General features: G+C 58.4%; 1 protein-coding gene across 1 annotated transcript in view; it reads left to right on the top strand.

The window, feature by feature from the left end:
- Positions 1 to 13,196, top strand: part of ITPR3 (inositol 1,4,5-trisphosphate receptor, type 3) — a 36,128-nt gene that overhangs the window by 12,650 nt on the left and 10,282 nt on the right. The window contains exons 13-44 of the mRNA XM_009888311.1: positions 27 to 161; positions 344 to 443; positions 740 to 900; positions 1,608 to 1,749; positions 2,267 to 2,428; positions 2,573 to 2,745; positions 2,873 to 2,992; positions 3,135 to 3,317; positions 3,408 to 3,659; positions 3,947 to 4,091; positions 4,258 to 4,405; positions 4,715 to 4,911; positions 5,065 to 5,194; positions 5,480 to 5,537; positions 5,747 to 5,912; positions 6,078 to 6,242; positions 6,425 to 6,493; positions 6,942 to 7,067; positions 7,226 to 7,348; positions 7,529 to 7,729; positions 8,082 to 8,333; positions 8,428 to 8,553; positions 8,889 to 9,014; positions 9,136 to 9,256; positions 10,054 to 10,238; positions 10,375 to 10,523; positions 10,703 to 10,811; positions 10,983 to 11,073; positions 11,315 to 11,484; positions 12,173 to 12,347; positions 12,430 to 12,614; positions 12,974 to 13,174. Of these exons, the coding sequence (XP_009886613.1) occupies positions 27 to 161; positions 344 to 443; positions 740 to 900; positions 1,608 to 1,749; positions 2,267 to 2,428; positions 2,573 to 2,745; positions 2,873 to 2,992; positions 3,135 to 3,317; positions 3,408 to 3,659; positions 3,947 to 4,091; positions 4,258 to 4,405; positions 4,715 to 4,911; positions 5,065 to 5,194; positions 5,480 to 5,537; positions 5,747 to 5,912; positions 6,078 to 6,242; positions 6,425 to 6,493; positions 6,942 to 7,067; positions 7,226 to 7,348; positions 7,529 to 7,729; positions 8,082 to 8,333; positions 8,428 to 8,553; positions 8,889 to 9,014; positions 9,136 to 9,256; positions 10,054 to 10,238; positions 10,375 to 10,523; positions 10,703 to 10,811; positions 10,983 to 11,073; positions 11,315 to 11,484; positions 12,173 to 12,347; positions 12,430 to 12,614; positions 12,974 to 13,174 (4,846 nt within the window). The remainder of the gene's footprint in view (positions 1 to 26; positions 162 to 343; positions 444 to 739; positions 901 to 1,607; positions 1,750 to 2,266; positions 2,429 to 2,572; positions 2,746 to 2,872; positions 2,993 to 3,134; positions 3,318 to 3,407; positions 3,660 to 3,946; positions 4,092 to 4,257; positions 4,406 to 4,714; positions 4,912 to 5,064; positions 5,195 to 5,479; positions 5,538 to 5,746; positions 5,913 to 6,077; positions 6,243 to 6,424; positions 6,494 to 6,941; positions 7,068 to 7,225; positions 7,349 to 7,528; positions 7,730 to 8,081; positions 8,334 to 8,427; positions 8,554 to 8,888; positions 9,015 to 9,135; positions 9,257 to 10,053; positions 10,239 to 10,374; positions 10,524 to 10,702; positions 10,812 to 10,982; positions 11,074 to 11,314; positions 11,485 to 12,172; positions 12,348 to 12,429; positions 12,615 to 12,973; positions 13,175 to 13,196) is intronic.

Here is a 13,196-nt window from a genome sequence, read left to right on the forward strand (position 1 = left end):
CCCTCTCCTCGGTGGGGGGGCGGAAGCGGCGGCGCCAGCCGCAGGAACACGGGGGAGAAGATCAAATACCGGCTGGTGGCCGTGCCCCACGGCAATGACATCGCCTCCCTCTTCGAGCTGGACCCTACCACGCTGCAGAAGACGGACTCCTTCGTCCCGCGGTACGTGAGCATGCGCCGCCACGGTGGGGTTGAAAGAAAGAAGGGGGGCTTCACTGCATGGTGTGAAGTTGTGGCAAGGCTGGGCCTACCGGCGGCTGCGCTGGGGGAGGTGGTGGGCGTTGGCGTGTCCATGTGGGTGTCCATACAGGGATCGCTCACCGGGACACTGTGCCATTTTGCAGGAACTCCTACGTGAGGCTGCGCCACCTCTGCACCAACACCTGGATCCAGAGCACCAACGTGCCCATTGACATCGATGAGGAGAGGCCCATTCGCCTCATGGTACGACGCCGCTTCCCCCTCCTGCGCCTGGATTTACCCTCTGTGCCCCAATAGCTCTTAGCATGCTCCTTCCCACCCAGCACCCAGGCTTCATCCAGGGACTGAAATACCCTGATGATCCAAGGGGGTGGCTGGACACCAGCCTAGAGCTCCCCCCCCAGTAACCCAGAGCTCACCCCAGCCCATCTGATGGGGACAAACTGGGTCATTGAAGTCCCCCGAGGTGGGGGGTGGATGGTGGGGACATGTTTGACATTGCCCTGTCTGTGTGATGCTGCTTCCCCGTTGCTTCCCAGCTGGGCACGTGCCCCACCAAAGAAGACAAAGAAGCTTTCGCCATCGTCTCCGTGCCCGTATCTGAGATCCGGGACCTGGACTTTGCGAATGACGCCAGCTCGATGCTGGCCAACGTGGTGGAGAAGATGAACGAAGGTTTTCTCAGCCAGAATGACCGGAGGTAAAAAGTCATTTCCCCTGGGAGATGGGGCCGTGCCGGGCCACTCCAAGGGCTCTCCGGCATCGCTGCGGGATGGGGCCCCTGCCTGGGTCTTGGTGCCAGCGCTGTCTTGCTTTCCTGCCCACAACCCAAATCCACGCCTGCTTCTCCCAGGAGCCTGGCGAGGAAACCAGATAACGCCACAGCCCCGCTCCGGCCCCTCCTTTGCCGCTAGAAAAAATATCCGAGGGGCTGAGAGATGGCCCCACGATAGGGGCAGGCGGGTTAGTCACGGTATTATTTTTAGGTGGGTGGGTTCTTGGTGCTTCCTGAGCAAACACAGATCCCCCGTGGGACAGAGCGAGCTGCCTTCCGCCCTGCCAGCCCGCCTCCCGCGGGTCCCACAAGGGTGACGAAGGGGGCAGAGGCGTTAAATGTGAATCACAAGGAAAAGCCCCTGGTGTTCACCCTGGCACGTGTGGGTTCCTTAAGAACCATAGGGGCTGTAAAACCTCTTGCTTCAGGACAACCATTAATGTCTAGTAAGGAGGGGAGGATCAGCCAGCAGCTTCCCTGGGAGCCCTCAACATGGGCTCTTTGGTCCTCCAAAATGCGCCGGCACCATTGTAGGGACCCGAGTCTGGGTGGGCTCTTTGGGGTGGACGAGCAGCCCCCCCCACCCCGGCTGGAGAGTCCTACCACCCCGCTTGCATCGTGCCCCTTTGCAGGTTCGTCATCCAGCTGTTGGAGGACTTGGTGTTTTTCGTCAGCGATGTCCCCAACAATGGCCAGAACGTGCTGGACATCGTGGTGACCAAACCCAACCGGGAGAGGCAGAAGCTGATGCGGGAGCAGAACATCCTGAAGCAGGTGAGTGGCCCCGGGGACCTGCATCCCAGCAAGGCTGCGGTCCTGCGGAGCTGTCCTGTGCTGCCCAGGGCGGGGTGGACGAGCAGCACCCCCCCCGGCTGGAGAGTCCTACCACCCCGCTTGCACCGTGCCCCTTTGCAGGTTCGTCATCCAGCTGTTGGAGGACTTGGTGTTTTTCGTCAGCGATGTCCCCAACAATGGCCAGAACGTGCTGGACATCGTGGTGACCAAACCCAACCGGGAGAGGCAGAAGCTGATGCGGGAGCAGAACATCCTGAAGCAGGTGAGTGGCCCCGGGGACCTGCATCCCAGCAAGGCTGCGGTCCTGCGGAGCTGTCCTGTGCTGCCCAGGGCCACGCTGGAGGCCAGGGATCTGGAAACCCCATGGAGGAGGTGTCGCTGGTCTCCAGCTCATGCCCCAGTGGTGCATCAAGCCCACTTGGCAAGCATGGCTAGTGTCCATGGGGGTGATGGTGTGAAGGGAGACACAGCGCTTGTCATCTCTGCTTTTGGACAGATCTTTGGGATCCTGAAAGCCCCTTTCAAGGACAAGGGTGGGGAAGGGCCCCTGGTGCGGCTAGAAGAGCTGTCGGACCAGAAGAATGCTCCCTACCAGTACATGTTTCGACTGTGCTACCGCGTGCTCCGGCACTCCCAGGAGGACTATCGCAAGAACCAGGTGCATGGGGGTGGCAGGGAGAACCCCCATCCTGCCACATGTTGCAAAGCCCTGGGGGGCTGTTGAGGTCTCGGTGGGGCAGGGGGGCATTGCCAAACCCTGACACGCAGCCCCACATGCTCACCACCTCTCTGCCCGCTCCAGGAGCACATTGCCAAGCAGTTCGGCATGATGCAGTCCCAAATCGGCTACGACATCCTCGCTGAGGACACCATCACGGCCCTGCTGCACAACAACCGCAAGCTGCTGGAGAAGCACATCACAAAGACGGAGGTGGAGACCTTCGTCAGCCTGGTGCGCAAGAACCGCGAGCCACGGTGCGTGTCTGGAAAGGCCCCATCCCAAAGGGCTTTGGGCTGCGTGATGGGTGGGATGTGCCTGGACCAGAGGTGGAGAGAGCCCCCATGGATCCCCCTTTCACAGCGAGCTGTTTCTGCTCTGTAGGTTTTTGGACTACCTCTCGGACCTGTGCGTGTCCAACCACATTGCCATCCCCGTCACCCAGGAGCTGATCTGCAAGTGCGTGCTGGACCCAAAGAACAGTGACATCCTCATCAAAACAGAGTGAGTAGCCAAGGGCAGAGGTTGGCCACCTTTGGGATCCTCCATCTCCTGCAGTGCCCTGGTAAAACGCTCATCACCCCTCGAGGTGCTGCCACTCCCTGTCCACAGCAGCGTCTCCAGTTTTACCCCTTTTCTGTCCTAGGCTGAGGCCAGTGAAGGAGATGTCCCAGACCCATGAGTACCTGAGCATCGAGTACTCGGAGGAGGAGGTCTGGCTCACCTGGACGGACAAGAACAATGACCACCATGAGAAAAGCATCCGGCAGCTGGCGCAGGAGGCCCGGGCTGGCAATGCCCATGATGAGAATGTCCTCAGCTACTACAGGTGACGATCCCACACCATCTTCTCTCCAGGTGAGGGTGTAAGGGTTGCACATCCTCACTCCCTCTCCCTCTCCCCCTCATCCCTGGGCAGGTACCAGCTGAAGCTCTTTGCCCGCATGTGTCTGGATCGCCAGTACCTGGCCATCAAGGAGATCTCCCAGCAGCTGGGTGTGGACCTGATCTTCCTCTGCATGGCAGATGAGATGCTGCCCTTCGATCTCCGGGCATCCTTCTGCCACCTCATGTTGCACGTGCACGTGGACAGGGACCCCCAGGAGCTGGTGATGCCCGTGAAGTTTGCACGGCTCTGGACCGAGATCCCCACAGCCATCACAATCAAAGAGTGAGACATGTTGGGGCTTGCAGCGGCTTTGAGGGACAGGGCAGGAGGTGGGATGGCAGATGCCATCCAGTGTAGGAACTGGTTTGGCTTTAGTAGGGACTGGGAGGGGGGCATTTGTGGACTGACGTTGGTAGGTCTCAGCCTTCAGAAGGAAGTAGGCTCCATTACAGTCATGAGCATCACTTCTGGCCACGATGGCTCAGCAGCTGCCTGGACGGTGCTCCTTCTAGGCTGGTTGCGAGGAGACTCGCTGCCATCCAGCTCACCCCCACTGTCTCCCCTCGCAGCTACGACTCCAACCTCAACGTCTCACGTGATGACAAGAAGAACAAGTTTGCCAGCACCATGGAGTTTGTGGAGGACTACCTCAACAACGTGGTGAGCGAGGCGGTGCCCTTCGCCAACGAGGAGAAGAACAAGCTCACCTTCGAGGTGCGAGTCCTGCCAGCGTCACTGGCACGTTGCAGAATGCAACACGGTTTGGCTGCAACTGCCTCTGCATTGAGGGTGGCCACGCTGTCATCCCTCTCCCCTGTGTTTGTTCCTCCCGCTCAGCCCCGCATACGGCGAGGTCTGGAGTTGCCTTGTCCTTCCCTAGGTTGTCAGCCTTGCCCACAACCTCATCTACTTCGGCTTCTACAGCTTCAGCGAGCTGCTGCGCCTCACACGGACGCTGCTGGGCATCATTGACTGCGTCCAAAACCCCCAGCTGATGATGCAGGCGGTCTACAACGACGAGGTGACGGGTGAGTCCTTGCTCCATAACCAGGCATGGTCCTGCTGGAAGGTGTTTTCCACTGTCTGCCCAGTGCTTTCCAGTTTTGGCTGCAAGAAAACAAGCCACTGGTTTGCTGACATGGAAACTTTGGATGAGTCTGCATTGGGAGACAAGAGGTGTTGAGCTTATGGCCATGCCAGAGAAATGGCCAATCCCTCCTGCTCATTCTCTGGTTAATGTCTACAGCGTTTTCCAGTCTAAGTGGATCCTTCCATTGGTCCTCTGCCACCTCCCTTTCTGTCTGCATTAACTCTACCCCATATGGCTGCCTCTATAGGGAAGAACGTGCGGAGGTCAATCCAGGGCGTTGGGCAGATGATGTCCACCATGGTGCTGAGCAGGAAACAGTCCATCTTCAGCTCCCCGAGCCTCAGTGCTGGGTCTGCCCCGGAGCAAGTGGACAGAGGGAGGAGCATCGAGAATGAGAACATTGTGGTGATGGAGACCAAGCTGAAGATCCTGGAGATCTTGCAGGTTGGAGCCAGTGGGGAGGGAGAAGCATTGTGGAGCTGTGGGTGGAACCTGTGGGATGGGGTGGTGTGGGGAAGACAGGATTTTCTGATGCAGAGAGACAGCTGGTATGAAGAGGGTGCTCACTTTTGCTTTCTTCTTTGCTGCTGCTGCCAGTTCATCCTGAACGTGCGGCTGGACTACAGGATTTCCTACCTGCTTTCTGTCTTCAAGAAGGAGTTTGTGGAAGTCTACCCCATGCAGGACAGTGCGGCTGATGGCACGGCTCCAGCCTTTGACTCCACAAGTAACTTTTCTACTTTGCTCCTGGTACACCTTCAACTCAGCACACCCCACAGGCTGGGGACGCACAGGTGGGGGAGGTGACAGCTCCAGCAGCCCTCCCCCCACCGCTGCTGCTGGCAGGGAGCATGGAGCGGGTTGGAGTCTAGGCAGATGGGGTGAGGTGTCCTATGTCCGGCATCGATGCTCGGAGCGGTGGCCAGGGAGCTGAGTTGGTTCCTGCGGGTTTCTGCTGATGCCCAGGGATGACGTTGGCTGTCCCTTTCATCTCCTTTTCCTCTCCCTCCAGCTGCGGCCATGAACCTGGACCGGATCGGCGAGCATGCAGAAGCCATGTTCGGTGTGGGGTGAGTCCCTGCCCCGTCCGGTGCATAGTTAGCCTGGCCGTAGGGCTCTTCCTCTCCTGTCCATGCTGCCGAGGCTGAAAGCTGCAGGTGATGAGGAAGATGAGGCTCTAAAGGCTAATGCAGCTGTCCCCATCAGCCCCGAGGGGTGACTGAGCGCACGCAAGCTCCCACGTGGCTGCTAACGCCAAGCGCTTTCATCTCGGCTTCAGGAAGACGAGCAGCATGTTAGAGGTGGATGACGAGGGAGGGAGGATGTTTCTACGGGTGCTGATCCACCTGACGATGCACGACTACCCACCGCTCATCTCCGGCTCCCTGCAGCTCCTCTTCAAGCACTTCAGCCAGAGGCAGGAGGTCTTGCACACCTTCAAACAGGTAACCCTGGTGGGACGCTGCTCTGGAGCACCTCTAAGCCCACACTTGGCTGTGGGTGCGGGACGTGGGATGGGTCCCGGCCTCTTTCCTTGGGATGGAAGTCTGGAAGAGGAAGGGAATGGGTTTTGTGCCCCAAACTGGAAACCCCTGGGAATGTCACTGCAGGTTCAGCTCCTGATCTCAGCCCAGGATGTCGAGAATTACAAGGTGATCAAGTCAGAGCTGGACAAACTCCGCACTATGGTGGAGAAATCAGAGCTCTGGGTGGACAAGAAGGGCAGCAGCAAAGGGGACAGCACGGTGGACGGGAACAAGAAAGAGAAGAAAGAGGTGAGAGCCCTGAGCAAGACCCGGGGAACCGGGGCAGGAGAGGAGTGGGAGGCAGAGGTGCAGCTCGCTTCAATCCAACACCCAACGCCTCTCGATGGGCCGTGCACCCCTCGCCCTGGAAGAGGAAGGTCAGGGAGGGTCCCGTGGGGTGTAGGTATGCCACAGGCTTTGTCCCCTTGCAGCATGCTGCTGATGAAGAGGTCATTGCTCCGGGAGAGAAGAGCAGCGAGAACTATCAGATAGTGAAGGGGGTAAGTGAGACCGAATCCCGTCCCCAGGGCTGTTCCTGGTGGCACGGCCGGTGATGTCGGGCTGGCACGGGGGCACCAGCGAGAAGGGAAAGGGTGAAATCATGGAGGGGATTTCCAAGCTCTGCTGGGTTTCAGAAGCAACAAGTCAAAGCCAGGGCTTGTTCCTACCAGCTCAGCGCAAGGAGGAGCCCTGTTACATCCCCAGGGCTCGCCAGTGAGCCTTGCACTGGGGGGACTGGAGGGGAGAGGGTTGGTGATGGTGCACGGGCTCTCTGCATGACACTGCACAGAGGATTTCTGAGGGAGGTGCCAAGATTTGCGAGCGACGCAGGGAGCACCTGGGTTTATGGAGGACACATCTGGATTGCAAGCAAGCCATCAGTGCTGGTGGCCATCCTGATGGGCTCCCGGGCTCCATTCCCCTCTGCCATGGTCCTTCTCTCCCCAGATCCTGGAACGGCTGAATAAGATGTGTGGGGTTGGAGAGCAAGTGCGCAAGAAGCAGCAGCGCCTTCTGAAGAACATGGACGCCCACAAAGTGATGCTGGATCTGCTGCAGATCCCTTACGAGAAGGTAGGTGGGCAGAAGCTGGCTGGTCCTGAGGTGCCTAGGGCAAGGGGTGGGGGACATGGGGACCCCCCATGCACAGGCAAGGCAGGAGGGGCAGCAGCCTGCTCCTGCTCTCCATCCCTCGCCAACTCCGGCCATTTCTCTTCTCTCCCCTCCCTCAGGGTGATGCCAAGATGATGGAGATCCTGAAATTCACCCACCAGTTCCTGCAGAAGTTTTGTGCCGGCAATCAGGAAAACCAGGCCCTGCTGCACAAACACCTCAACCTGTTCCTGACCCCCGGGGTAAGGAGAGGGGACCGAAGGGCGGTGGCAGACAGCAGCACAGGGGGAGACTTCGGTACCCCTCTTGGGGCTGAGAGCAAGAGATGCAAAAGCATCTGAGGAGACCCCAGGAGAGGAAGGGTCAGGGCAGGAGGGTTCCGCGCAGCCCCCCAGCCTCACTCTGCTCCCCTGGTCCCGCAGCTCCTGGAGGCAGAGACGATGCAGCACATCTTCCTCAACAACTACCAGCTCTGCTCGGAGATCAACGAGACGGTGCCGCAGCACTTCATCCACTGCGTGGCCACCCACGGCCGCCACGTGCAGTACCTCGACTTCCTGCACACCATCATCAAGGCCGAGGGCAAGTACGTCAAGAAGTGCCAGGACATGATCATGACTGAGGTGAGCACCTCTCCCCGCAGCCTGTGGGGCGTGAACGTGGGGTGTAGCAGGCATGGCTCCTGGGAGGTGCATGGTTGGCTTCTTCCTTGAGGAAGAGCCTTCCTGGCCATGCTGGCCTCTCCCTGGAGCAGGAAACATCTCCAGGAGCTTAATGCTCCTGTTTTGGAGTCCCGCAAGCTGTGATTTTTTTGATTGCACTGCAAATGCCTGGTTCTTCCTGGAAATGCACAGCCCTTTTACCTTTCACTGGCTGCTGCCTCTCATCGCCCCACTGCAGAGGACACCGCTTTCTGCCTTGTGAGGTTTCTGACCCTCCTTCTCTGGAGTGGTGACCGCTGACCCTTCCCTGCAGCTCACCAACGCTGGGGACGATGTGGTGGTTTTCTACAATGACAAGGCTTCACTGGCCACCCTTCTGGAGATGATGACGGCAGCCAGGGATGGGGTGGAGGAGAACAGCCCGTTGATGTACCACATCTCACTGGTGGACCTGCTGGCTGCCTGCGCCGAGGGCAAGAACGTCTACACAGAGATCAAGTGCACATCCCTGCTGCCCTTGGAGGACGTGGTGCGGGTGGTGACCCATGAGGATTGCATCACGGAGGTACGGGGTATCCAGTGAGGAGGCTGCCAGGGGCTTTGCACTGGTTGCCTTCTCCTGATGATGTCTCTGCCTCCCCTCCTTCCCTCCCCGGCAGGTGAAGATGGCCTACGTGAACTTTGTCAACCACTGCTACGTGGACACAGAGGTAGAGATGAAGGAGATCTACACCAGCAACCACATCTGGACTCTCTTTGAGAACTTCACCCTGGACATGGCCTGGGTGTGTGGGGAGGGGTGGGTGGGAGGCTGCTGTATTGGATGGGGACAGGCTGGTGTCACTGAGGCTCCCTTGAAGCCTGGGCAGCCAGACATAGAATCATAGAATTGTCTAGGTTGGAAGAGACCCTTGGGATCATCGAGTCCAACCACATAGGATGTGGGCACTATGGGGACTTGTGTAGCTGCCACCCTAGGGGCTGGGGAGCTGTCAGGGCTCTCTGGCGTAGACCCAGGAACTGTCATCTGCCACATCCTTCAGCTTAGCAAGGTGCCAGCTGGCCAGGATGTGTGCTCACCTCGCCCTGGTGCCATCAGCGTCTTCCCTTCTCCTCCCAGATGTGCAAGAAGCGAGAGAAACGCCTGCCAGACGCTACGCTGGAGAAATACGTGCTGACGGTGGTGCTGGACACCATCAATGCGTTCTTCAGCTCCCCCTTCTCGGAGAACAGCACCTCGCTGCAGGTAAGAAGGGGCTGCATGGACAGACCATGGCTGGGGGGGAGAAAGCAGCTCATCGAGCCCCCCTGAAACAAGGTCTGGACACACCTTGCACTGATACATACCTGCCCGCTCTCTCCTTCAGACCCACCAGACCATTGTGGTGCAGCTTCTCCAGTCCACCATGAGGCTGCTGGAGTGCCCCTGGCTGCAGCAGCAGCACAAGAGCTCGGTGGAAAGCTGCATCCGCACGCTGGCCATGGTCGGTAAGGAGCCGCGCCAGAGGGATGCTCTGTCTCCCACTGCCCAGGAGGATGCAGCTACCTTTGGCTGCCTCTGCTCCAGCGGCGAGCAAGAACCATCGTCCCTACCGCGGGTCTTGGCAGGGCGCCCCAGCGAGAGCCTGCCGGCTGGGAACGGGGAGATTTGGCTCCAGGATGTGCTTTTTTTCTTTTTTCTTGGGTTTTTTTTTTTTTTTTTTTTGGGCTACATCTCCAGGCATGACCATGGTGGTATGGGGATAACGGAAGCCTGGGCTTGGTTGGGAGATCCCTGGTGTGTCCCTGCTGGTGAAGGGCCTGGAAACAAAGGCAGTGTTTGTAGTGGTTTTCCCTCGCCAGGACTTTGTCCTCAGCCTGCTTGTGGCTGCCTGGCTCGGGTCAAGGGTTGTTAGCACTGAGTCACCCTGTGGAAAGGATTGCTTGCTCGGTGGTTAGATGCTGGGTGGGGATTTCCCTTTGTAATTTGAGGCAGGGTGCTTACAACTTCTCCACGCTGGGCTTTCCCAACCGAAAACTGGAGGTGGTGCCTCTTTCCATCCTCTGTTGGACTTGGCAGGGGGGGCTGTGGACAATGTTGTGCTTCAGTAGGGAGGGAGGGATGGATGGAAATACTCCACCCCTCACTAGTCTGGAGGAGTTTGCCCTTGTATTTAAGCCAAATCTTCTCTGCTGCAAATGAAGAGCTGGTGAAGGGGTGCCTGGCCCACAGCAGTGTGGTAGGACCCAGCTGATGGGGTGGGCTGCGTCTTGACTGTCCCCAACTCTGGGTCCGTCTCGTGCAGCCAAGAGCCGCTCCATCGCGCTGCCCATGGACCTGGATGCCCATGTCAGCTCCCTGCTCAACAGCAGCTCCACCAGCACCGTCCAGAGGAACACGTCCAACTACAAGACGGCCACAAGGACCTTCCCCCGTGTCTCCACCACCCCCAACCAGTGGGACTACAAGAACATCATAGAGAAGCTGCAGGTATGGGACAGGGAAGCAGCAGTGGCGTGGATCAGTGCATGATAGCAAGAAGGTGCTGGCGTTGCAGGGGGCCTTCTCCCATGCTCGTGTCTCCTAGGCATGCTTTGGCCCTAAAGGTGTGTGCTGTGACTTGTAGGACATCATCAACGCCCTGGAGGATCGCTTGAAACCGCTGGTTGAAGCTGAGCTGTCTGTCCTGGTGGATGTCCTCCACCGGCCAGAGCTGCTCTTCATGGAGGGGACAGAGGCGTTTCAGCGGTGCGAGAGCGGAGGTTTTTTGTCCAAGTAAGGATGCTTTGCAGTTGCCCAGGGGTTGTTGGGAGTGCAGGGAAGGGCTGGTGACCTTCAGCCTTTGCGGGTTGTGCATCCTGTTGTGCACCTGCAGAGTGAAGGGGCGGTGGGGCTGTTCCCTCGGGGACCGCCTTGTCCCTCTCAGCTGTGTGATGGTGGCTTTGCTGTGCCAGGCTGGTGCAGCACACCAAGGACCTCATGGAGACGGAGGAGAAGCTGTGCATCAAGGTGCTGAGGACGCTGCAGCAGATGCTGGTGAAGAGGAACAGATACGGCGAGAGGGTGAGCACCAGCACGGTGGTCCCATGACACCTCCCAGCCCCGCTCCTCATCCCTAGAGCCCCTCCACCCATGCAGTGCCCTCCCCGCTGCAGCCCATGGGTGCTCAGCCTTGTTCCGCTCTAGCGCTGGCCTTGGCGTCGGGAGACTCGTGATGTTTATTTGTCTTGGCAGGGCAACCTGCTGCGGAAAATGCTCCTGAACAATTACCTGCAGAACAAGAAGTCCAGCTCCAAAGGGGAAATTGCGGACGCTGCTGGGGGAGGTGAGTGGCCCTCTCCTGCGCCTTCCCTGTCTCTCTGCGCTGCTCACACACCCCTCGAATTCCCGGCTCCTGAGCCATGATGGGATCGGGTCTGTAGGTGGTCACCGTTCTCCCACCTCCATGGGAGTAAAGGAACCGGGGAGATGAAGGGATGGGACTGAGATGCCTCTGGCAGCAATTTAGCTGTGCTCAATCTCCTGCACTACCACAGCATCGCATCTGTCTGTGCCTTCTCCTGCAGGCCAAGACCAGGACTGGTCCGCTATTGCTGCTGTCCAGTGCCGGCTGGACCGAGAAGGGGCCACCAAGTTGGTGGCTGACCTCATCATGAACACCAAGAACGAGAAGATCTTCCAAGAGAGCATCCTGCTTGCCATCCGCCTGCTGGACGGAGGCAACACCGAGATCCAGGTGCTGAGCACCGGCTGCGCAGTGGGCACCGGCCCCGGGGGAATTGGGCAGCCAGGGTTTGATGGGTGCAGCGTAATGGTCCCAGCACTTGGAAGATGTGGGTTCAGGGGAGTCCTCCATCCTGGGTTGGCACCTGGATAGCAGGCTTGGCCAAAACGCTGTTTGGTTGCATGTGTTGGCTGGCCAGAGGAGGAACTGTAGAAATCTGTCTGGTTTTGAGTTTTCCAGCTTGGTGGCTGCGTGGAGCCGGAGGGTTGGATGCTGCGAAAGGGGCAGGTTGCTGCAGGTTGTTTCTGGAGTAATGCTGATGCCCTCTGCCGGGTACTGCTAAAATGACTCAGTGCTGCAGCTCTTGGGCGATAACTCCTGGGTTATCTTGAATCCTTTATCACAGGGAAGCTGACAAATTAATTGTACATGCAAAACCCAGTAGGGCTCCAGGCATGGAGCCGCTCTAATCGCTGTTTGCTCCAGCCCTAACCCTGCTTTTAGGGTAAAGGAGAGCACAGCGGCAGGGGACGATCCACCCCTGTAAATCCAAGAGGACTGTGATGTCCAGGGTTGTAGCATGGAAATAAACCTGCTCGCCAGGTTTTCTCAGAGAAGGTCTTGAGTGCTGGAGGCTACCAAATCAGTGGGGCAGGCAGTTTGGACCCCATGATGGAGACTTGTCCCTCTCTCCTCCCAGAAATCCTTTTACAACCTCATGACGAGTGACAAGAAGTCCGAGAAGTTCTTCAAAGTTTTGCACGACCGGATGAAGAAGGCACAGCAGGAGACCAAGTCTACGGTGTCTGTGAACATGAGTGACATCGGGAACAAGCCTCGTGAGGACAAAGAGGAGCCTGACCCTGGCACCAAAGGTATGGGGTTGTGTCCCCTTGGTGGAGCCAATGTCTGTCTCGTTGGATGGTCCGATGCTAACGAGGTTGGATTGCCCTCTAGGACGAGGAGACACCTTCCTGATGCCTGGCACCCCCTCCCGATACCCGATGGCCATAGGGTTTCGGAAGGGCCATGACACTGGGGAGCAAGGTCAGAACAACGAAATGGGGGTGACGGTCCTGATCATGGAGCCCATCCTGCGATTCCTTCAACTGCTCTGCGAGAACCACAACCGGGACCTGCAGGTTGGTTACAGGGGCTGCCAGGGTCGGGGGCCAGGGCAGAGACCATAGGACTGGGGTGTGGGAAGGATGGGCTCTGCCTTAATTTGGTCCAAGAAACCATTGCACCAGCCCCTCCGTGCCTCAGTTTCCCCATCTGTAAATGTGACGTCCCTTATGGATAACTTTGCTTAGTGATGTGGAAGTTCACAGCATGACCGTGTCCATGGGATTGAGTGCTGCTCTTGGAGGTCTCTACGTTACAGCCACAGCCCAATTCTCCATCGAACTGCAGCTGGAGGGGGTGTTGGGAGGGGGATCGGGACTGACCCCCCATCAGAGCGATGCCGTTCGGCCCCGTAACTGCAGCCTTTGCTCAACAGAACTTCCTCCGGTGCCAGAACAACAAGACCAATTACAACCTGGTGTGTGAGACGCTGCAGTTCCTCGACATCATGTGCGGCAGCACCACGGGGGGGTTGGGGCTGCTGGGCCTCTACATCAACGAGTACAACGTGGCCCTCATCACCCAGACCCTGGAGACCCTGACCGAGTACTGCCAGGGGCCCTGCCACGAGAACCAGGTCTGTGGGTACCTCTGCGGGT

Source organism: Charadrius vociferus, unplaced genomic scaffold (genome assembly GCF_000708025.1).
Source record: "Charadrius vociferus isolate BGI_N301 unplaced genomic scaffold, ASM70802v2 scaffold266, whole genome shotgun sequence".
NCBI lineage: Eukaryota > Metazoa > Chordata > Aves > Charadriiformes > Charadriidae > Charadrius > Charadrius vociferus.